The 24,779-nt window shown below is 39.0% G+C and overlaps 1 protein-coding gene across 1 annotated transcript; it reads right to left on the minus strand.

Annotated features, from left to right (window-relative positions):
- Positions 1-1,003: 1,003 nt before the first annotated feature.
- LOC110926447 (mannan endo-1,4-beta-mannosidase 2) lies at positions 1,004-5,914 on the minus strand. Its single transcript, XM_022170211.2, has 5 exons — positions 4,946-5,914; positions 4,027-4,224; positions 3,067-3,189; positions 2,740-2,951; positions 1,004-1,484 (listed from the first exon to the last, which is right to left on the minus strand). The coding sequence occupies exons 1-5, from the start codon at positions 5,330-5,332 to the stop codon at positions 1,076-1,078; spliced, it is 1,329 nt and encodes a 442-aa protein (XP_022025903.1). The 5' UTR covers positions 5,333-5,914; the 3' UTR covers positions 1,004-1,075.
- Positions 5,915-24,779: the final 18,865 nt, after the last annotated feature.

Consider the following 24,779-nt stretch of genomic DNA (forward strand, 5'->3'; position numbering starts at 1 on the left):
AATTTCCGGCGCAACGCGCGGATTTAATAACACTAGTTAATTTAAAACTACTTCTTTTTTCACCATATCCGTTTCCTTCACTATTAATAATCATCAAATATATATATTTACAAATTTTAAAGGGCTCAATTAAATATTCTTTTCCAATTATTGATCCATAATGTTTACTAGGTTACAACCCCGTGTATTACACGGGTTGCATAAATATAATTTTATATAATAAATAATAGAAAAAGATATATCTTTAAAAAAACTCGTATATTGCACGTGTCGAATAAAATATAATGTCATATATTAACACAAATAGTCATCAACATTAATCTTTTAAAAATGAACATTGATATACTATTTACTTATTATAATATTTTACTTTGTTTTTTTATTTATTTTACATAAATGTAATTTTATATAATAAATAATAAAAAAAATATATCTTTAGAAAAACTCGTATATTGGATGTGTTGAATAAAATATAAAATATTATATGTTAACACTTACAATCATCAATATTTATTTTCTAAAAATAAACTTTGATGTACTATTTACTTATTATAACATTTTACTTTGTTTTTTATTTATATTATGTTAAAAACACATGTATTACATGGGGTTGAATCCCATGTAATATAAGAGATAAATATGAAAATAAATTGAGAAAGTACCAGGAAGTGACACGTGTCCAAAAAAGATTTTCATTTATTAGTATAGAAAGATTTTTCCGTCGAGTAACACCAAACCACGGTTCAAAGTTCCATAGTTCACGGTAAGGGGGTGTTTTCATTTTTCCAGCACTTCTTTTCTAACTTTTAATATTTTATAAAATATACATATAGTATTTAACTAATCAATATATAAAAATTTAAACCACCCATTAATATATTTTGATTAATTAGTAATTAATCTAAACTAGGTTAAATTTATACAAGTAAATTAGTGGGCATTAAATGGGCCAATTTATTATCACTGATTCATTTCTACATATATATATAATAAAATAAAATGATTCAACCAAAACATCAAACCCCTCAAAACAATCTCAATTATTTGGATCAAAATCATAAAAATATAAGGTTTTTCACCATCTACCATTACAAATATTCTTCAAATTTCCTGTTATTGGTGTAACCCCACCATGAATCTTTGCTAACCTACATGTATGTCTTGTTATTATGCTGTATGTTGAAGCCCTCTTCCATGGAACTATTCCAAAATCATCATTGAATTCTTCCATTCCTTCTACCAAGAACTGCCACGCAAACGACCCGCCCCCGGCCCCCTTTTTCTTTGCGGATTCGTATATCACATCGAACACGATTTTGTAGAATTCATCGCGCTGTGCCGGGTCAAACCCTTTGTTTAGATCAGATAAACCAAATTCAGTAAACATCACCGGCTTTTTCAGCTCACGTTCCCCGTCTTCTATGTGAGAATGCATCCAATCCGCGACAAATTTTAGTTTTCCTTCAAGGCTTTTATTTTTAAACCTACAAAAAGATTTTCTTAAATAATGGGCCAATACTAATCTATAAAACCTATATAACAAGTATTCAACTTTTTTATCAAGGTCGTGTCGGGTTTCACACGACGTGTTAAAGTCAACCCTAGCGTGGACACACTTGAATTCATGTAACCCGAAGACAAGGCGTTTAACCCATTTACCGAAACGAGTCAAACGGGTTGGTGGGTTGTAAACAACTAATAAACGTGCTAAACGGGTTGGCAGGTTGACCTTTTAATTAAACAGGTTAAGCAGGTCAACCTGAAAAACGACCTTTATCTTTATGAATTTGCAAGTCACCTAATATGTATCATGTGTCATAAAAATGACCGTAACTTTTTGCAAAATACAATAATTTTATTTTAGAGTAAACTTCCGTTTTACTCCCTGTGGTAACTTCAAGTATAAAACTAAGGGTATTATGTTACCAAAATACCCTTTCAGTTAACAAACAATTTGGATGGAGTTAGAGGCGGGGAGCAAAATGGGAAAAACATAGTAAACAATTGGAGGAAAATGGCCGTTTTTAAATGATTGGGGCAAAACCATTAAAACGACCAAACCACAGGGAGCAAAACAGAAGTTTACTCTTTATTTTAATATATTATGTGTCGACTTCTTACCTAAAATACTAGTAACTTTTAAAAAAACTTAAGGTCGTATCTGTCTTTTTTGCGTGTTTTTATAACTGAAATTGGTAAAAATGACACAAGTACTTGGCCCAATTGATACTTTTGTTTAAGCGGCTAGCTTTGACCCGTTAACCGACCCGGTCCACAGTTTTGCCAAGCCTAGTGTCAAATTTTTGAAGATAAGAGCCCTTTTTCATTGGAAATGGTACATGACATAAGTACTTTGACCCGAAGTCATACTTCTTTTAATACTCCCTCTTTTTGTTTTTAAAATGCGCGCATAATGTGTGAAGCGCTCGATGCGCTGATGAGAGCGCATCGGCACAGCTGATGCATTGCGTTTACGTGATGCGAGAATGTTGCGCCGATTTCGCATAATGCGCTGTGATGCACACAACATTGTTTGTTATGTTTTTTTTTTAGATTTTATGAAATGGGTTGGGTTCTTTCGTATGCTTGATTTTATCACATACCGCATCACGCATCAGATTTTTGGACCAAACGCATTAGAGCGCATCACGCAATTTAAAACCAAGCGCCCCTCGTTGACCCGAACCCATCCTGACAAACATGATTGTATAATTCTTGAAAAGATGATAAAAAGCTTACCATTGGTCAGGATAAATATGAACCGAGGCAAAGTCAATGGCCGAGTGTGCAGAGTTGCGAATAAAATCCACTCCCATATCAGCAGCCCAAAATTCTGGATTGACCGTTTTTCTCTTGGGACTTTTCGGACCATAAAATCCTTCAAGACCAACGGTTAATAGATGTTTATTGTCGATTTTCTTTATAAAGGTTGACATTTCTTCTATCCAGTCCTGTAGTTTATTCACCCCAACAGTTAACAAACGCTTTTCATGCCCGTAATACATTTACTTTACAAAATAACAGAAGAATAAAAAAAAACGATAAAACTTCAAGTAAGCGAGTTACTTGTAACGTGTCACCAGACGGGTCAGTGATGCATCGGGGCTCGTTAATTAACTCCCAGCCAAAGATGGTGGGGTCATCTCTGTACTGGAGTCCCGTGATTGTGTTCTTCCTTGTTAAGATAGTCTGCATTATTAAAAATAATAATTATAATATAAATTCCTTAAAAAAAACAATGGTATTTCGGGACTAAAGTACATTATTAACTTAAAAGTTTATCATCTTTCATTATGAATGGGTCGATTTGGGTAATATCCAATCTATAAAGGGTCAAACGAAACATTATAGTAACAAAATGAAACAGGTCAAGTGGGTCAAAAGTTATCAAATTAGATTGAGTAAATTACGATTTTGGCCCCTGTGGTTATATCACTTTTACCCTTTTAGCCCAAAAAGTAATCTTTTAACATCTAAGCCCCCAACGTCTTTTTTATCTAATCCTTTTGGCTCCCAACGTCTTTTTTTTTAACCATTTTGGCCCCTAAAAGTAAATGGATGAGGTTAGTGTTAGGGGCCAAAAGGGTTAGAAAAAAAGACGTTGGGGGGCTCAGATGTTAAAAGATTCCTTTTTGGGCTAAAAGGGTAAAAGTGATATAATCACAGGGGCCAAAATCGTAATTTACTCAATTAGATTTATTCATAATAAAGTATTAGTAGTGATATTTAAAACGTTATGTATAAAAGTATTTGAAATGTGGACAAAAATGTGTCCGGGTTAACCCTACACATCAAAACAATTATAACCCGTTACCCAATCTGCCCCGCCGATCCATTAATTGCAATGTTTTCAAATTGAACAACTTTCAAGCCAGAATTACTCTTTTGTCCCTTGGCACATTAATAGTCTTTAAGACTCCGTTATTATGTCGTACTCGAGGGCAATTTAGACATTAAACTAGTAGTCACATCGCACCAACTAGGGTTTTATAATTAATAGGTAAGTTAAAAGGAATTCGACGGTACCTTGACATAGTTCTTGAAATAAATTCGAATTGATGGATCATAAAAGAAGGAATCATTCGATGAGCTCAAGCCGACGCCTTCACTCCAAGCCCATTTCACATATCGCGTCTTGCCACCGTACGCGTCCAAGTTGTTAACTAAACTAAGTAGGAGCCGTATTCCAACTTCTCGGGCCTCAGCAATCACGAAATCCAAAGCCTAGCGGAATATTCCACCATATTCAATTAATCGTAAAATCATCGACCCAATAATGATGGCAATTTAGTAAAAACGGAAATGATATTGTCGTGAGAAACCGAAAACAAGTATCAAGTCACCGTCTTTAAATGTTTAATACATTATGCAAAGCCCAAGAACTCAATGATTTTATGAAGGTTACTAAAAATAGAATGTTTTCCCAATGATTGGAATCCAATCCATCAATGCTATGATAAGCACTAATCAAAGAACATAATGACGCTAAAATCCAAAAGAAAAACAACTAATTTAATACGGATTCTAAACGTTACTAAATTTGGAAGACGATAATCAACGAAGAACCAAAAGATACTAGATTTTTACGCTGACTTATTCGTGCGGTGACATCAAGCACAACCCTTTCGATCACAAAATGTTCCAACTAACAACAACTAAAGATAGAGTTACAATGACAAAATTGATCAAGATGGTATTTTTAGCATGTTCCATAAAGTCAAACCATTGACTAATAAAAAAATTGGAGTTGTTTCATACTATTTAAGTTTTTATATTCCTTGTGATGGTTGCTAAAAGTGGCAAGTTTCCCCTACAAACATAACAAGAACATGACACTTGAACAGAACAATCAAAGGTTGTTCTATACAAGTATACAACAACATAACATAATCAAACAGAAACAGAAAATGATAACTGGAATGCAAATAGGAAAATAGTGAAATACCTTAAATACCCTTTCATCAAACTGACCAGGGGAAATCTGCAGAGCATTGTAATCACCATCATTAAAAGCCCAAGTTCTACAAACAGTCAAACCCATTTTTGCAGCAGCTTGAAGCATTGCTCTGATTCTTGGGCGGGTGTGATCATGTACAGCATGGTCCATAAACCAATATGAATTCCAGCCGTTGATGTAAAACAGCTTATCATCCACAACAAAGTTACTCCCATTTCTTCCCACAAAACTCAAACTGATCTCATTCTTGTAATTTACAACAGAGAATAAATCCCCAAAAGACAAATACATAAAAGCAACAATGGATGCAAATCCAAGTATTGGAAAGAACAAACCATTCCCTCCAGCCATTTTGTATTTTGATGATTTGACCATAAATTCAAGGGCTTTTACGGTTTCTTGAAAATGGAAACAAACCCTGATGAGGGATTAGGGTTCGATCTTTTTAATGTTTTTCCCCAAAAATCTTGGATACCCAGATGGAAATCAAGGTGATTTACACACAAAGATCCAAACTTTATGAGTGAAAAAAACAAGAAACTCAAGCAATATGCAAGAAAAGATGTGAGTAATGAGGGATTGGGTTTGATCTTTATGTTTTAACCGAAATCTTTGGATACCCAGATGGGAAGCAAGGTATTTTAGCAGACCCAGATCCCCTTTTTCAAGATTTCAGTGAAAACAAACCAGAAACTCAAGCAATCTACAAGAAAAACATATACCTAATGAAAAGAAATTGCATCACACTAAAGTGTCTTTTTGTGTGTTTATTTATTGAGTGATTCTTGAACCTGTGTCACTCAATGAAGAGAGAGAGAGAGAGAGAGAGAGAGAGGTGGGTTAACTGAATGTAAAATGAGTAATATTCAAGAAAGGAAGGAGGGTGTGAAGACATATACCAAACATGTTCCCATATGTAAAATGGTCAACTAATGGTTGGGAAAATTTGTGAATTAGGTCTAGAAAAATGAGGCGTGGGGAGGTGGTGTGTAGACATCACTCGAATGGGAGTGGGCCAATAAGATCTAAGGTCTAATTCTTCTTTACATCTTTTCTTAAGATTGATCTAACCTTTATTTAGTACTTAAGCATTTGTCTTATCACGGTACATGGGCAAATCAATGTCGGGTGTGAGTTACAAGATTTTTGGGTTGGATTTAGTCTCAACAAGTTTGAATTAGTTTTGGGCTGAATCAGTAGTACGTCGAGTTAAACGGGTTGAGTACGGGTCGACCTGACTATTCATGAATTGACCTTTTATTCTTATACGTGTCATGTCTGTATTGTATTCATGGGTCTCATAAGATTTTTAGGATTTTGTTGTTTTTGAATTTTTGTCGAATTCAAGCAAGTAACCTATAAATATACTAATCTAACACCGTTATTAGACTCATCTGAAAATAGTTAATATTTTTTTCTTTTACAATCTATTATTGCTTTTTTCTTTTTCTCAAACTAGTATGATGAGTCACTCATTTAATTTTCAACTCTTTAAATCTAGAGATGGTAAAGGTTTGTGGATTTAAACAGGTGTCAACTCAATATGTGGTCTTTTGAGGCCAACAACATGTTACTAAGAAAGGTGTACGTAGTATTTTTGTATTTAAAATAAAATATTTTAATATAATCTAGTAGTAAGAAATGGACATAACATGATTAAAAAACATTAACATAGAACAAAAGATGCTAATTATGAACCATGCTTTTATTACACTATTCATGTGATACTTGAGGAAAAGAAACCCACCTGTATCATGTAAAATAAAGTAATATTGTAGATTTCACTTAAAGGTCTTTATTTATCATGCTTTTAGTTTGATCCCAAACATTTTTTCATATCTAAGCCCTAAAAAAAAAAAAAAAAAAAAAAAAAAAAACTAGATTACCCATCTTATAACTATAATTCTTCCTATCTCTCCTACTTTATTTTGTTGCCCAAACCTATCATGATACATCAACCCATGCCAAGCATTAAGCCTCACTAGATGCGCATGCCTATAAATGTGGGTTAAAGTAATGGTCATTGTACACATGAGTTTGGTTGAAAGTTTTCACATTATTTAAGTTACCACATATTTCTTCCTAACATTTTTCTCTATTTGTGTATTTTCACAAATAGTGCACTTACTATCATGCTGCATCTTAAATAAACATTTGATTACATTGTATCCCTAAGATTTCTAGATATAGTTAGGGGTGTTTGTTATTTGTGAAATGCTCTTCAGAACCTCTCATGTCTGCTTCACGTAGACTACGCGCAGACGTTTGAGTCTGCAGTGTGTTTGTTTTCTCGAAGACCTTTCATTAAAAAAGGTCTGTGTGACCTCTTTTTGACACACATATGGATCAATGTCTTCTTGGGTCTGCAGACTCTCTTGTTCTCCACATTTTGAAAACACAGATTCTCCCACACAAACCCTAGCACCTTCTCCTCCACCCTTCTCCTCCTCCCACCCCTGCCAACCTCCACAACAGCCATCGACCCCCGCTGTGACAACTGTGCTCTGTAAACGATGTACGATGTAAAACAATATCAATTATCAATGAAACGATGTGTTTTGGTGTTAATATTTGTGTATTTGTGTTTGACGATTTTACGATTTGATTCTAGTTCGATTTCAAGCTTTAAATCGCTTTCTTGAAAGTTATACGCAAACTGATGCATAAACGTAATCAGTTTAACGCGACAAAGACTCCGGAATAGTGACACAGGCTTAACATACCTTAAATAACCTTTACATAACTTAGAAATAAGTTTTGGAGGGTTTGGTGTGCCAAAAACAAGTTTATTTGATCGCAGGGACTATTTACGACAAACTGCGAAAGTATGCCGATTCGTATAATAACTATAACACCCAAAAACGGGTTTATTAATTATATTAAAATAACCGAAAATAAACGGGTAAAATACCGCGAGCGGTAAAAATAAACCCGGTAAATATTAGGAACTGATAATTATTTACACATGGTATATATATTGGTTCTACCGAATAATAATGTAACTAGGATTTACTAACCTAGTTAATCATAAATTGCTAAACAATAAGGAAGCTTGAAGTAAATTAGCCCAAATTATAAACCTATAAATGTGGAGGGACTAAACATGGGCAATTGTAACAAGTTTTAATTAAAACAAATGAATAAAACAAAACACACACACATATGTGTGTGTGTGTGTCTGCGATTTTACCAGAGCCAAGAAAGGCTCTCATGTTCAAACCCTAAAACTACAAAAATTCACCAAATTGAAAGGGGAAATCAAGCCCAAATAGAAAACCAAGCACAAATTAGTGATCACCTCCGTAAAGGGATCATAAGGTATGTAAAAATTTTACTATTTGGTTCCATCTAAAATTCTGGATGAACACTTATGATTCGAAATTGAGCTTGCATGATAGTTGTTTGGGTGAATTTGGGTTGAAATCATGCCTAGGAATAAACCCTAGCCATTAGTTCGTTGAATTATGTTCATCACTATGAAAATCCATAATCACCAATATAGGTGTTTAGTGGGTTTTGTAGAAACATGTCAAACACTAGGATTATGATTATCATTCTAGTGTATTTTGAGTTCTATGAAGTAATTTCAGACTTGTTGATGTGAAAATTCGACATAAACTTACCTAATTGATGTTAATCTTGGCTAAATAATTAGTCATGAACTTGATTGTAAATTGTATGAAATTATGCCCTTTAGGTGTTTGTAGAAATGCCTAAAAGAAAGCTATATGTTGGAAATTTGAACTAAAACGCCTACTTGTATATTATGGCGAATTATGCATTATGTAATATGAAAAGAGTTCTAAACGACTCGTGGTTGAACTCTATAGGCAAGGAAACCGGGACGTCAAGCAGACAAGCCGGTGGTGATACACGTTTGAAGGGAGCGCTTTAAAGGTACGTAACTTATGGTTTCGTTACATTATGCATAAACATTGGTCATAGTTATGTTAATGATGTTGTAGTGTAATATACAAGTTTGGAATGTCATTGAAGTGACAAAGCTCACTCGACAACCAAACGGGTCAAAATAAAGGTTAGAACATGTTTGGAATGTCAATGAAGCGATGTAACTCACTCGACAACCAAACGGATCAAAATAGTTAATTAGATATGTTTGTTGATAATATTGTTAAAATAGCCGTGTTTGGAATGTCATTGAAGTGATGTAACTCACTCGACAACCAAACGGGTCAAAATAGTAATTAGATATGTTGGATGATGATATAGTGAAAATAGTCGTGTTTGGAATGTCAATGAAGTGATGTAACTCACTCGACAACCAAACGGGTCAAAATAAAATAAACTAACAAATTGATGGTTTTAGGTGACCTGAACGTCACTATATAAAACGAAGTATTGATGCATAAGCCAAGTTTTGGATACACTAAAATTGATTTAGTAAACCCTTGGATTGGGTCAAAAACTTAGAAATATGGATTCGTTAGTTTTAGTAAATTATGCTTAAAATTGTAGACAATAAGCACAATGATATCGCATGCTCAAACCATGTGATGGGAGCGAAAACGCTAATATTTGACAGGTTCGGGAATGGGTAAAGAGGACTAGATACAATCATTACTAATAAACATGTATTATGTTGATAGATGAAACGGGTCGAATAATTGTAAAAAGGGGGGGGGGATTTATAAGCTATTTGCTTATAAACCGGAATTTGATGCGAACAAAGATGACAAACGGATCCGTAATTTTATTACGGACGCATAGGAAAAAGAATCATGCAAAACGGACATGTAGGTAAAAAGTTATAAGCTTTTAAAGTTAGAATTTTTAAGAATTTTGGTGCTGGGCAGATATGCAGGTCCAGGAAAGGGACCTGCTGGAAAACATGTTTCCCCGCGACACGCGCAGGGGTGTTAAGTTGCGGGCGCGACACGCGAGGCCGCTCGCGGCACGCGAAGGATTAAACGAAGTCTGTCGCGTGGCGCGACAGACCAAAAATTTGAATTTTTATTTTTTTTTGTTATTTGTATGATACCGGAACTTATTTATACATGTTATAATGTTGTCAAAACTAACAATTGATGTGGTTTTGACCTTAGGTGATATTCGTCTCATTCCGGATGCCGATCAAGCAAGAAATCAAGAACCGAACACAAAGTTTTGAAGTTTCCGCGCTAATTTAATCATGTTTTACAAAGTGTTCATTTTGTAAACACTAACTGATTGTTCTGAATACTTAAACTAGTCAGCTTGTTAAACTAGAACACTATGTAAATCTTAGTTTTTATAACTAAGTTTTTAAATGATGAAATTTTGGTTTTAAAATTGCTTATTTTAGTTTAAAATCTTAAATAAATGAGACGGGTGTTACAATAACGAACATTCTGGAACTTGATCATAAGTTAAACATACCCTAAATATCCTTTATATAGCTTAGAAATAGGCTTTGAGGGGTTCGGTATGCGAAAATAAACTTATTTGATCAATAGGGACTAAAAGCGGCAAAAAGTGCATAAGTTTGCATTTACGCGCATATCTTACGTTCTGAACATATCTGGACATCCAAAAATTTTTGTAATCATTAAAATATTTTATTTTAGTGATTGGAATGCAAAAATACCATTCGTCGTGTAATTTGGATTGTTTTCGCATCCGTTCGAGTTTTCGTCGTAATTAACTGAATAACCCAACCGTACGACCAAACGAACCGACATCCGAGATGTTTTTAAGCATATTTTAAGTTCCCTATACTTTAACTTCATTATAGAGCCTTGAAATGGGGTTAACGAGGCTTAAACGTGTCAAAAACCAAGTTTTTAGCATGTAGGGACCAAAACTGTCAAAACTGAAAACTTTCTGGTTGACAGGCCAGGAGAGTCGCAATAGAATCCCTGTCACTTGTCGCGTGTCGCCTGAGATGCACTGTTTCAGCAAAACAGTTTCAGCAACTAGCTTGAAATTCAGGGTCTTTTATGCAATTTTCTCAATACCTTAGGCTGGTTTTTGGATTCCCACTGTATTAGAAACCATGTTCCACAAGTGTATGGCCAAGATTGATCCTCATAACACTTGGAATGATCTTGTTAATCCAAACTTACTATAAATAGACTTGGGTTTTTCACTTCATTCCTCACAAATTGAATCAATTCTGCTCTAAGTTGAAGCTAAGGCTTTATACCTGAGTATTTTGGTTCAATTCTTCCTAGCTTGGACCTTTTGTAAGCTTCTTTCATGCTTGTTTATGCTTTTCAAGCATGAAAGTCAAACAATGTTTGACTTTCTGCTTTGACCACGAATCGGTCAAGTCAAAGTTCAATTGAACTTTGCAACGTGAGCGTAATCACGATGGTTATAGTCCCATGTGACTATACCTACTGATTACCACGTTGATTATTCGAAGTGACGAGTCAAAGTTTCGGTCAAAATGCCGATTATGCGCAATTTCGACGAAACTATTTTCGGGTATCAAAACACTTTGTTTTGATATCAAACCTGTTTTCTAACTTAGTTAAACATGTTTAACTCGTCACTTTTAGTCTAGTGCTTGTATAGGATCGTAAGTCAAGCGGCCTTGACAACCGCTTAGACTTTCGAACCTGACCCGTTTGGTCGATCATTAGGATTCGACCAAGCATGTTTTGTGACCATAGTTGTATAGGGAATAACCTTCCGAGGTTATACCTTATGGTCACTTAGTTTAATTGGTTGTATGATAGGTAGTTTATATGCCTTAGGAAAATGACCAAAATACCCTTTTCATGCATAATTTGAATTTAAGCATAATAGCATATATAACCTAACTTTTGCCACTTAAACTGATTATGCAACATATTTAAACATGTTAGGGCATATAATACTTGTCATAGGACTAGGTAGGCGTCTCGAACGCGTTAACGTAGCGTAAGCTACCTTAATGGGTCGTAACGGGTCGTAAGCACTTAGGTTAGGTTCCGATTTAGAATGCAGGCTTTGTTAAACCATATCACATGAGTTCAATACTCATTTGGTTTACGAAACCTCATTCTACCCGATCTTCCGATTTAGGAGTCGATTTATTAACTAGCGATCCGACTACTAGGTACTACTTGATTTCCTTGGTTTGCCCGAGCTTTGTTAAGTTCATTTAGCCGAGGATACTTTGCACTTCAATGTGAGTACATAGTTCCCCTATTTTACTATTTTCAATTGTTTTGGGGTGATTCATATGTGTTAAACGATTTCGATGCTTTTTAACGATGATTTAAAAAATGAATACTATGGTTTATATTAAACAATAACGATTTCGATAATGTGAACTGTAACACCCCGTGTATTCCAAAGTCAAAGTCAAAGTCAAGTGTTGACTGTTATTGGAATTAAAGATTAATAAAGATTAATTTCATTTTAGTTTCATTTCGATTTTCGTATTATTTGGAGTAAGTGTTGTATAATCAAACTAACCGGCCGATAATCGAACTGTGAATCAACGACCGACTGTGAATGATAGGAAGTAACAACGCAATAAAGCTAGTCAATCAATAATCAAGCTAATCGAATCAATCATCAAACTCAAGTGTGGGAATTTTTAGTACTTTTTATACGTGTGTGTGTGCCTTATGTGTTACTTGTGCATGTTTATTTTAAGTCAAAGTGTGTGGTGAATCAATCAAATCAATCAAGACTCAAAAGTGAATCAAACCCAATGGAAATCGAACCCGAAATGGTTGTAAGGATGCTTGTATGTAGATATAGTAGTTGGAACTAAAAGTAATTTGATTAGGAATTCTATCATCCTCAAATCATCGTTCATCGAACTCGGAATATCGAAAATCATCGCAAAACACTCAAAAACCAGGCAAGCCGATCGAACAGGGCAACCTGATCGAACAGGCTAGCCGATCGAACAGGCTGTTCGATCGGACAGCTGCTCGATCAGGAATGCTGTTCGATCAGCTGACCCTTTCCTCTTTTGGAAGCCTATAAATAGGGCTGTCTTTGTCAACCTTTCCACTTTTAGAAAAGCTCTGACCGACCAGCCTCTTCTTCTCACTAAATCTCAGATTTCTCTCAAACCGGTAAGTATTTCGTTCTAATCCTTGTACGTTTTTGTTCATTAATCGATTCTCCATCTTTCTATCTTTCAAAACTTGGATTTCATCCACGAAATCACCAAGATCTAGGTGTTCTTGAGTGATGTCATCATGGTGTTCTTGGTGTTCATCAAGAACTTCATGTTCTTGACTTCATTCAACCATGAATAAGCTAGATCTAACCGATTTCCACATAAATAACCTAAAATCTTCCAAAGATCTTAACATTTCACGGTGGAAAAAGGATTGGAAGATGGATTTTCATCTATCTTTCAACTCTTTTACACTCAAACCGGTGAAAACGAGGCTTGAACCGATTTATAAACCATTCTAAACAAACACATGGTTCAAGATTTGGGTTCTACCGAGAGATATACCGATTTCGGGTTAAACGTTAAACTTGGGTTCCAAACCGTCTCTGACCGAGTTTGGGTGATTCCTGCTTAAGTCAGTAGGCTAAATGGGGACTTCAGTTTTGTGGTTCAACTCGTAGTCAAAATATCTCTAAAACATCAACAATTAACGGGAATAACCAAGTGTTAGGTGAAAAGTTAACCGAATCGAGAAGCTGGCCGAACGGCTAGGCTGTTCGATCGAACAGCCCAACCGAACGACTATGCCAGCCGATCGGCTAGGCTAACCGATCGACTAGCACTTAGGCCCCCAAACTCACAAGGTGTAATATTGACGAGGTACTGTTCGATTGACTACGCTACTCGATTGTAATCATTACTGCTCGAATCATGAAATACTACACTTAAACACTTAGACTCTTGAAACAATGGAATGTCACCCGATCGAGCATGCTAACCGATCGAGTGACATCTTGCCCAGTCTGCAATGCTAGCCGATCGGTTGGGCTAACCGATCGAACAGTGGTTCGATCGACCAACCTGAAGGGTAGTACAAACCCTCATACACAAACACATCCTTCACATCAAAGGAAGAAACAATCCACTTGAAGGAACCAGCCGATCGAGCCAGCCAGCCGATCGAATGGATGTTCGAACGGACTTTCAAACCAATCGAACAGCCCACTCGATCGAACAGCTGTCCGATCGATTGGTCTATCCGATCCAAATTTCCTCTGTTTATTTTTCCGCGTTACTCATCGTTGTGTTATCGAACTATTCAGGCTAACCTATTCTCAGTGCTCCCTTCAATCCACAATCAACCACTGTGAGTATACTCGATCCCTTTTTGCTTTCAGCACTTTTGGGGTGTTACATACGTAATCTATCAAATTCACGAACAACACAAACTATTTGAACGCTAACCTACTTGCATGTATTACTTGTCTAAATGATTGCTGTTTATTATGTTTACACGTGGAGTGCTATCTACCTGCTTTAGCAACGTAGTACTATAGTTTGGACTCAGCACCCGTTCACACGGGGGTTGCTAAGGACAATTACTTGCATGGATTACGGTGGTAATCGTGTATTGCGAACTGTCTCGGACAGTCAACCCGCAGTCGTTGGTATCGATGGTCCCATGTCGATAATTTACATGCATCGTTTGCCCTTGTGTACGTGCTTGGTTATGCGTAAACTATTCGAACTCTATATGCTATATCAAACTTGTGTACTCACCTTTACATTATATGTATTGACTGTTATTTTAACGTATGTGACAGGTGTTTAAGCTACTAGCGTGCTAGGGAAGCGAGGCAATAATAAGCTTCTAGGAGCCAGTGACCTTAGGACAGTACCCACGTACCTGTTCCAGGGCCATAATTATCTGTAGATCTTGTACTGGCACCTGTAGTCAGTAAGATTTACGGATAGACGTCTAGAGGTCTTAAAACAATATTTACTTTCGGTTTGTAATAATTAAGAATTTGAGTTGTCGGAACAGTTCCCATATTGTTTGGTTGATTTCTATGATAACTTGTTATTATTTGGGACACGGTATGGGACGTGTTATATAACTGAATTGTATGATAGTTGTTGTGGAAACTTCTGAACAATCTGTTTCGCTCAGTGCCGCGCCCCGATGATTCCGCCATCGGTTGGGGTGTGACAGATTGGTATCAGAGCCATAACTATAGGGAATTAGGTTAGACACGATCTAGTCCGGATCGCTGTCTTAGAGACCTAGACTATAGTTAGGAACCAAGAGACCAAGTTTATGTGCTTATTTTATGTTGTTTCCTTCTATTCTATCATTACATCCGAACTCCGAGCCAAATTTTGTAATTTGGACGGGATTAGGAGTGAAACCCTTAAATTCCTGCCTAAATTACAAATTTTTGCCAATTATTTTGTGCGATTTTCTAACAAGACGGGGGAAAGTTATACCAAATTCGGGGCTGAAACCCATAAATTTGATGAAAAACTTCCTCTGAATTTTCTTAAAACAAGGAAGAAATTGCTAAGCTAGGGGTGAAACCCTAACCTTGGCAGTTTTTCCAACATTATTTCATCTCGCCAAGGCAATTGACGGACTCCAACGACCTGAACTCCCGAGTATGGCCTAGAATGCGCATGCAGGATGCCCAAGAATCGAGGCAGAAACATGTTCCCTAGAGTCGAAAGTGACAACAAGTCAACTGTGAATAGTTAAATTGCCATGGTTAGTCGAAGTCTAGTAGCTGCAGACAATCCATTTTCCGATTTTGAGTGTTACTTTGTTGACTTTATATGATTTACCTGTTTACGTGTTTTTAAGATTTGTTGGTTACTCCATTTGTTATCAATCTGCGTGACCTTTGTTGTTATCCTATCTCGATTCGAATCCCTGTGGATGTGATTTAAACGAAACCAGTGTGCTATGCTACGCTATACGACTAAGATAGACGATACGATGTGATGCTATCCGATACGCGAAACGAACAACACTCGACTTGTGGATTATAGGTTTCTGTTTTCTGACTGCCTCTGTGATAAAATTTCGTACGTGTTTAGGAAATTAAGTGCTCTATTTGCTTAGTTGCTTATGTGCTCTAATTGCCTCTGTGATATTGTGTTTATGTGTTTGTATGTGTTACGTGACGTGAAATGCGACGTGATTCTAAGCTTTAGTAAACTAAGACGTGCGAGACTCGAATTCGTTGTGTTGAGCCCTATGGCGATGTCTATTGCAGACCATGTCGTCATCATCAAGGCCTCGTCAACGTCTTACTCGTCGGGAGAAGAGAGATCGTCGTCTTGCTGCTATCCTCTCTAAAACAGTAGCAAAGGCTGTGAGTGAAGTATTCGAGAACGCAAGCAAGTCATCTGAGGAATCCCGAACCCTCACGCCCAAAGACTCCAACAAGGCTACTTTTAGCTTTAAACAATTCAAGGCATGTGGGCCAAAAGAGTTTACCGGTGAAGATGGCCCTACGGCTCTGTTTCATTGGTTTGACTCGGTAGAAGTCACCCTTCGTCAAAGCGGATGCCCAGATCATCTCCGTACTCTCAATGCTACCGGTGTCTTCCAGTCGCGAGCTTTGGACTGGTGGACCGCAGAAAGGAACAAGCGCGGGAACGACGCTGCATACGAGCTGACGTGGAAGGAATTGAAAGCGATCATGATGGACGAGTTCTGTCCTCCCCACGAACGCCAAAAGTTGGAGGATGAGTTCTGGGGTATCAAGCAAAAGGAGGGAGACAATGCTGGTCTCACTGCTCGCTTCAAGCAATTGAGTATCATATGTCCCGACCAGGTCAAGACTTCTGACATGACCATCAAGAAATACATCCGTGCTCTTCCGGATTGTGTCGCAGATTTTGTTCACGCCGCCAAACCCGCAACGATCGAGGAAACCTACCTACTCGCTGCTGAGATTAACGACAAGCGAGTTAAAGCTGGTGTCTGGGATAAGCCATCCAAGTCGTTGCATCAAGTGACTACCGCATCAACCGACAACCCTACTGCTCAAGCCTCCAAGTCCTCAAGAAGGAGAAAGAAGAACAAGAGTTGCGCTGCCGCAACCACTGCTGCTCCCATTCAGTCTGTGCCAGCACAACAGCAACAACCACAGCGCACTGCGCCAGTGATCAATGCGCCGCCAGCGAAGCGTGCGTACACCGGCCCCCACCCGCTCTGTGCTACATGTTCTTATCATCATCCGGTGGGTGTGGCCTGCCGTTTCTGTGTTCACTGCAACGTCTACGGGCATTTCACTGCGAGTTGTCGCTATGGTCCCCGTCAAGCTCAAGCTCAAGCCGCTGTCAACCAGGCTCTACTCCCTGCTCCTCAAGCTCCTCAAGCTGCACAGGCCCCAGCAAACAATGTTCGGACCTGCTTTGCATGTGGTGACCCTAACCACTTCGCAAACCGGTGCCCGAACAGAGTGGTGAAACAAGAAGCTCAACAACCCCAGCAACAACAACAACAGCCTCAACAACAAGCCGCTCACGCCAGAACTTTCAACATCAATGCACGCCAGGCTCAAGCTGATAACAACGTGGTCAATGGTACGTTCCTTGTGAATGGTATATATGCATCATGTTTGTTTGATACTGGAGCCGATAACTGCTTTGTGTCATTTGAGTTTGAGAAACTTCTTAGACGTAAGCGCTCTTATCTTTCGACGCCTTTCGAAGTAGAAGTCGCTACCGGAAGAACCATTGCTGTCAATTCTGTGCTCCGTGATTGTACTCTCAAGCTCAACAATCATGTATTCCCAATTAACCTCATTCCAATGCAACTTGGAAGTTTCGATGTCATAGTAGGCATGGACTTTCTTCGTGAAAACCATGCTGAAGTTGTGTGTGCCGATAAAATGATTCGTTTTGTGCTAGCTAGTGGTGATATTCTATGTGTTTATGGTGAAACTACTGCAAAAGATCTCAAGCTCATGTCCTGTCTTCAAGCTCGCAAATATCTCCGCAAGGAATATCGAGCCTTCTTGGCCAACATTGTTGTAGCAGAGACGGACAAGAAAAAGAGAGTTGAAGTCAATGATGTTCCTGTTGTCCGAGAATTTCCTCAAGTGTTCCCTGATGATCTTCCTGGATTACCTCCAAGTCGTGATATCGACTTTCGAATCGACCTTATTCCAGGAGCCAACCCAGTGGCCAAGGCTCCGTATCGACTCGCTCCATCTGAGATGCGAGAACTCTCGAACCAACTCCAAGAGTTACTTGAAAAAGGCTTCATTCGCCCGAGCACTTCTCCTTGGGGCGCACCAGTCCTTTTCGTCAAAAAGAAGGACGGGTCGTTCCGAATGTGCATCGATTACCGGGAATTGAACAAGCTGACCATCAAGAACCGATACCCCTTACCAAGAATCGATGATCTGTTTGACCAACTACAAGGTGCCCAGTGTTTCTCCAAGATTGATCTACGTTCAGGCTATCATCAGTTGCGGATTCAAGAGGAAGATATACCCAAAACCGCTTTTCGAACCCGATACGGCCACTACGAATTTGTTGTCATGCCTTTTGGTTTGACCAACGCACCCGCGGTCTTTATGGATCTGATGAATCGCGTGTGTAAACCGTTCTTAGACCGTTTTGTCATTGTATTTATCGACGATGTCCTGATCTATTCCAGATCGAGGGCCGAACATGCGCAGCATTTGCGATTGGTTCTCGAGTTGCTTCAGGGAAACCAACTCTACGCCAAATTCTCCAAGTGTGAGTTCTGGTTGGAGGAGGTTCAATTTCTGGGTCATATTGTGAATAGTCGGGGTATACACGTTGATCCTGCAAAGATTGAGGCAGTCAAGGGATGGGTTACGCCAAAGAATCCGTCGGAAGTACGCTCTTTCCTCGGATTAGCAGGTTACTACCGGCGATTCATCGAAGGATTCTCAAAGATTGCTGTACCGCTTACCTCCCTTACTCATAAAGACAAGCCTTTTGTGTGGGGAACCGCGCAAGAGACTGCTTTCCAAACCCTCAAACACATGCTGTGCCATGCACCAGTTCTTACACTGCCGGACGGAAGCGATGACTTCGTTGTCTATTGTGATGCTTCAAACCTTGGACTTGGCTGTGTTCTCATGCAACGAGACAAGGTTATAGCTTACGCATCTCGACAGCTCAAAATCCACGAGAAGAACTATACAACCCACGACCTCGAGCTAGGCGCAGTTATCTTTGCCCTAAAGATTTGGCGACATTACTTGTATGGTACAAAGTGTACGATCTTCACCGATCACAAGAGCTTACAACATATCTTTAACCAGAGAGAACTCAATATGCGTCAACGCCGATGGGTAGAACTTCTCAATGACTACGACTGTGAGATCCGTTATCACCCAGGCAAGGCGAATGTAGTTGCAGACGCCCTCAGCAGAAAGAATTACGTGATAGGTGTTCAAAACATCCAGGCTCAGTATAACCTCGAAGCTCTCATCCGCGAAGCGCAACACGCATGCTTTAACGAGCGTACGTTGAAGAAAGAACGAATCTATCACGATGGAACTCAGCTCGTGAGCAAAGCCAATGGGATATTCTATTACCTGGACCGAATCTGGGTTCCGAGGAGGACAGATTTGCGAAAGATTATCATGAACGAAGCCCACAAATCCCGATATTCCATTCATCCCGGTGCGGACAAAATGTACCAGGACCTTCGCTACAAGTACTGGTGGCCTGGGATGAAAAGGGATATTGCTCTATATGTTGGTAGCTGTTTAACTTGTGCAAGAGTCAAGGCTGAACACCAAAGACCGTCAGGCTTACTCGAACAACCGCCGATACCCGTATGGAAGTGGGAAAGCATAGCTATGGATTTCATAACTAAGCTTCCGACCACGCCATCAGGCCACGACAGTATTTGGGTTATAGTCGACCGTCTAACCAAATCAGCCCACTTTCTGCCAATACGAGAAGACTACAAGGTGGCCAAACTAGCCCAAATCTACACCGACGAGATCATTAAGAATCATGGTACGCCTCGAGACATCATTTCTGATCGCGACGCTCGGTTTACATCGAGATTGTGGGAAACTTTTCAAGCAGCTCTAGGTACGACGCTGAATTTAAGTACCGCATTCCACCCGCAAACCGACGGGCAGACTGAAAGAACGATTCGTACTATCGAAGACATGCTCCGTGCGTGTGTTATCGATTTTGGTGGTAGTTGGAGCAAACACCTACCGTTAGTCGAATTTTCGTACAATAATAGCTATCACTCCAGCATCGAAATGGCACCTTTCGAAGCCTTGTATGGTAGGAGATGTCGCTCGCCTATTGTATGGCACGAGGTCGGTCATTCCCAATTGACTGGGCCCGAGATTCTGCAAGAAACGACTGACAAAATCCACCAGATAAGGGAAAATTTGGTAAAGGCCCGGGATAGACAAAAGATGTACGCCGATAAACGACGCAGGCCCCGCGAATTTGCAGTTGGCGACTACGTGCTCCTAAAGGTATCACCTTGGAAGGGAGTAGTCCGATTCGGCAAAAGAGGGAAACTTGCGCCTCGATTTGTTGGACCTTTTAAGATTCTGGAAAGGATCGGTAAAGTTGCCTACAAACTCGAACTACCGGAGGAACTCAGCAATGTCCACCCGACTTTCCATATTTCAAACCTTCGAAAATGCGTAGCCGACCACGACGCAATTGTACCACTCGACGATCTTCAGGTCAATGAGACTCTACACTTCGTGGAAAATCCTGTCGAAATCATGGACCGACAGACCAAGCAACTCAGACGCTCGCGCATTCCTATTGTAAAAGTACGATGGGAAGGCAAACGAGGCGCGGAGTTCACTTGGGAACTCGAAAGTGACATGAAGGCCAAGTACCCGCAGTTGTTCAGATAGATCTGAAGCATCAAATAGGTAAAATCACACGGCGATGTACGGTTCTCGGCCTAATTTCGGGACGAAATTCCCTAAAGGAGGGGAGACTGTAACACCCCGTGTATTCCAAAGTCAAAGTCAAAGTCAAGTGTTGACTGTTATTGGAATTAAAGATTAATAAAGATTAATTTCATTTTAGTTTCATTTCGATTTTCGTATTATTTGGAGTAAGTGTTGTATAATCAAACTAACCGGCCGATAATCGAACTGTGAATCAACGACCGACTGTGAATGATAGGAAGTAACAACGCAATAAAGCTAGTCAATCAATAATCAAGCTAATCGAATCAATCATCAAACTCAAGTGTGGGAATTTTTAGTACTTTTTATACGTGTGTGTGTGCCTTATGTGTTACTTGTGCATGTTTATTTTAAGTCAAAGTGTGTGGTGAATCAATCAAATCAATCAAGACTCAAAAGTGAATCAAACCCAATGGAAATCGAACCCGAAATGGTTGTAAGGATGCTTGTATGTAGATATAGTAGTTGGAACTAAAAGTAATTTGATTAGGAATTCTATCATCCTCAAATCATCGTTCATCGAACTCGGAATATCGAAAATCATCGCAAAACACTCAAAAACCAGGCAAGCCGATCGAACAGGGCAACCTGATCGAACAGGCTAGCCGATCGAACAGGCTGTTCGATCGGACAGCTGCTCGATCAGGAATGCTGTTCGATCAGCTGACCCTTTCCTCTTTTGGAAGCCTATAAATAGGGCTGTCTTTGTCAACCTTTCCACTTTTAGAAAAGCTCTGACCGACCAGCCTCTTCTTCTCACTAAATCTCAGATTTCTCTCAAACCGGTAAGTATTTCGTTCTAATCCTTGTACGTTTTTGTTCATTAATCGATTCTCCATCTTTCTATCTTTCAAAACTTGGATTTCATCCACGAAATCACCAAGATCTAGGTGTTCTTGAGTGATGTCATCATGGTGTTCTTGGTGTTCATCAAGAACTTCATGTTCTTGACTTCATTCAACCATGAATAAGCTAGATCTAACCGATTTCCACATAAATAACCTAAAATCTTCCAAAGATCTTAACATTTCACGGTGGAAAAAGGATTGGAAGATGGATTTTCATCTATCTTTCAACTCTTTTACACTCAAACCGGTGAAAACGAGGCTTGAACCGATTTATAAACCATTCTAAACAAACACATGGTTCAAGATTTGGGTTCTACCGAGAGATATACCGATTTCGGGTTAAACGTTAAACTTGGGTTCCAAACCGTCTCTGACCGAGTTTGGGTGATTCCTGCTTAAGTCAGTAGGCTAAATGGGGACTTCAGTTTTGTGGTTCAACTCGTAGTCAAAATATCTCTAAAACATCAACAATTAACGGGAATAACCAAGTGTTAGGTGAAAAGTTAACCGAATCGAGAAGCTGGCCGAACGGCTAGGCTGTTCGATCGAACAGCCCAACCGAACGACTATGCCAGCCGATCGGCTAGGCTAACCGATCGACTAGCACTTAGGCCCCCAAACTCACAAGGTGTAATATTGACGAGGTACTGTTCGATTGACTACGCTACTCGATTGTAATCATTACTGCTCGAATCATGAAATACTACACTTAAACACTTAGACTCTTGAAACAATGGAATGTCACCCGATCGAGCATGCTAACCGATCGAGTGACATCTTGCCCAGTCTGCAATGCTAGCCGATCGGTTGGGCTAACCGATCGAACAGTGGTTCGATCGACCAACCTGAAGGGTAGTACAAACCCTCATACACAAACACATCCTTCACATCAAAGGAAGAAACAATCCACTTGAAGGAACCAGCCGATCGAGCCAGCCAGCCGATCGAATGGATGTTCGAACGGACTTTCAAACCAATCGAACAGCCCACTCGATCGAACAGCTGTCCGATCGATTGGTCTATCCGATCCAAATTTCCTCTGTTTATTTTTCCGCGTTACTCATCGTTGTGTTATCGAACTATTCAGGCTAACCTATTCTCAGTGCTCCCTTCAATCCACAATCAACCACTGTGAGTATACTCGATCCCTTTTTGCTTTCAGCACTTTTGGGGTGTTACATACGTAATCTATCAAATTCACGAACAACACAAACTATTTGAACGCTAACCTACTTGCATGTATTACTTGTCTAAATGATTGCTGTTTATTATGTTTACACGTGGAGTGCTATCTACCTGCTTTAGCAACGTAGTACTATAGTTTGGACTCAGCACCCGTTCACACGGGGGTTGCTAAGGACAATTACTTGCATGGATTACGGTGGTAATCGTGTATTGCGAACTGTCTCGGACAGTCAACCTGCAGTCGTTGGTATCGATGGTCCCATGTCGATAATTTACATGCATCGTTTGCCCTTGTGTACGTGCTTGGTTATGCGTAAACTATTCGAACTCTATATGCTATATCAAACTTGTGTACTCACCTTTACATTATATGTATTGACTGTTATTTTAACGTATGTGACAGGTGTTTAAGCTACTAGCGTGCTAGGGAAGCGAGGCAATAATAAGCTTCTAGGAGCCAGTGACCTTAGGACAGTACCCACGTACCTGTTCCAGGGCCATAATTATCTGTAGATCTTGTACTGGCACCTGTAGTCAGTAAGATTTACGGATAGACGTCTAGAGGTCTTAAAACAATATTTACTTTCGGTTTGTAATAATTAAGAATTTGAGTTGTCGGAACAGTTCCCATATTGTTTGGTTGATTTCTATGATAACTTGTTATTATTTGGGACACGGTATGGGACGTGTTATATAACTGAATTGTATGATAGTTGTTGTGGAAACTTCTGAACAATCTGTTTCGCTCAGTGCCGCGCCCCGATGATTCCGCCATCGGTTGGGGTGTGACATGAACGAACTTGTTGGACGTATTTACATAACAAATGACATTTATTAACAATGATCAAGCCGACCAGTATTAGGTTATGGTACCATAGGATCTGACAAATCCCGTTATCGGACTGCCACCATGGTTATGTATGGGGGTTATGTGGGTAACGACTGAACCTGATGATTGTTAACTTACCCTTTGGTGGTTTGTTAATACGAGTTGAACGATGGACGAGTTGCGAAGGTTTAAATGTTATAAGCGAGACGACCAAAAGTAGTTTTCACAATTAAAATGAGAACGATTTGAGTGATTGAACGACTTTGAACGATTAAACGATTTAAATAAATGAACGATGGTCTATAACAAGAACGAGTTAAACGATTTAAACGATGGGTTTTTGGTATGTGATTAGATAACGGGACGGGTGTAATGTGATAAAAGCATGGTAGATACGCCGTTGGTACTTGTTATATATAAGTGCTTTTATCATATTACATTCCGTGGCGTTATTTAGTTCACTTGGACGAACGATTTTAAACGATGTCACACAACGATGTTTACTAAACAATATAAACCATACGAGTTTTATTACGAGAGCGATTTACAATTTGGTGTACTTAAACAAATGTTTTGGGTTAAGATTCATGGCATCGAGATTTTATAAACTATAACCAATCTGTTTTTCCTTGGTTATTCATTTTACAATACAAATGTTTTACAAAACAAGGTTTTCAAATAAGAACTCAAGTAGTTGTACAAGTTTTTGCAACATGTATACGAGCCATGAATCTGACACTCTCATAAAACCTATGTGCTCGCCGGCATTTCTTTGCTGACTTTATTTTTACATATGTTTCAGGTGGTGTTGAATGATGTTTGAATGTCATGGCCCCAGCCCCGGTTTGACCCGGTCAGCAGCCACGGGACAGGAACCCGTGGTATTTAATTGATGCGACAGCGGAAGATTTTAACAGGATCTTTCAAAAACTTGAAATGCCCGATTATTTTATTTCATAATTCGGGATAAACCCCGTAATTTACAATAGAGGAATTTTACTAGGAAATTCCCTGATTTATTAAAACATGTTTATTTATTTTAACTGAGCCACCTCTTCAAGCTGGTTAGTGCTCCGTAGCACGTTGACTTTGATTTACAGTAGGTCGCCTGAAACATGTTTTAAAAATATTTTTGTCAGCGGGGAAAAACTGAGTGAATCAT

The sequence above is a fragment of the Helianthus annuus genome, chromosome 17 (assembly GCF_002127325.2).
Source record: "Helianthus annuus cultivar XRQ/B chromosome 17, HanXRQr2.0-SUNRISE, whole genome shotgun sequence".
Lineage (NCBI taxonomy): Eukaryota > Viridiplantae > Streptophyta > Magnoliopsida > Asterales > Asteraceae > Helianthus > Helianthus annuus.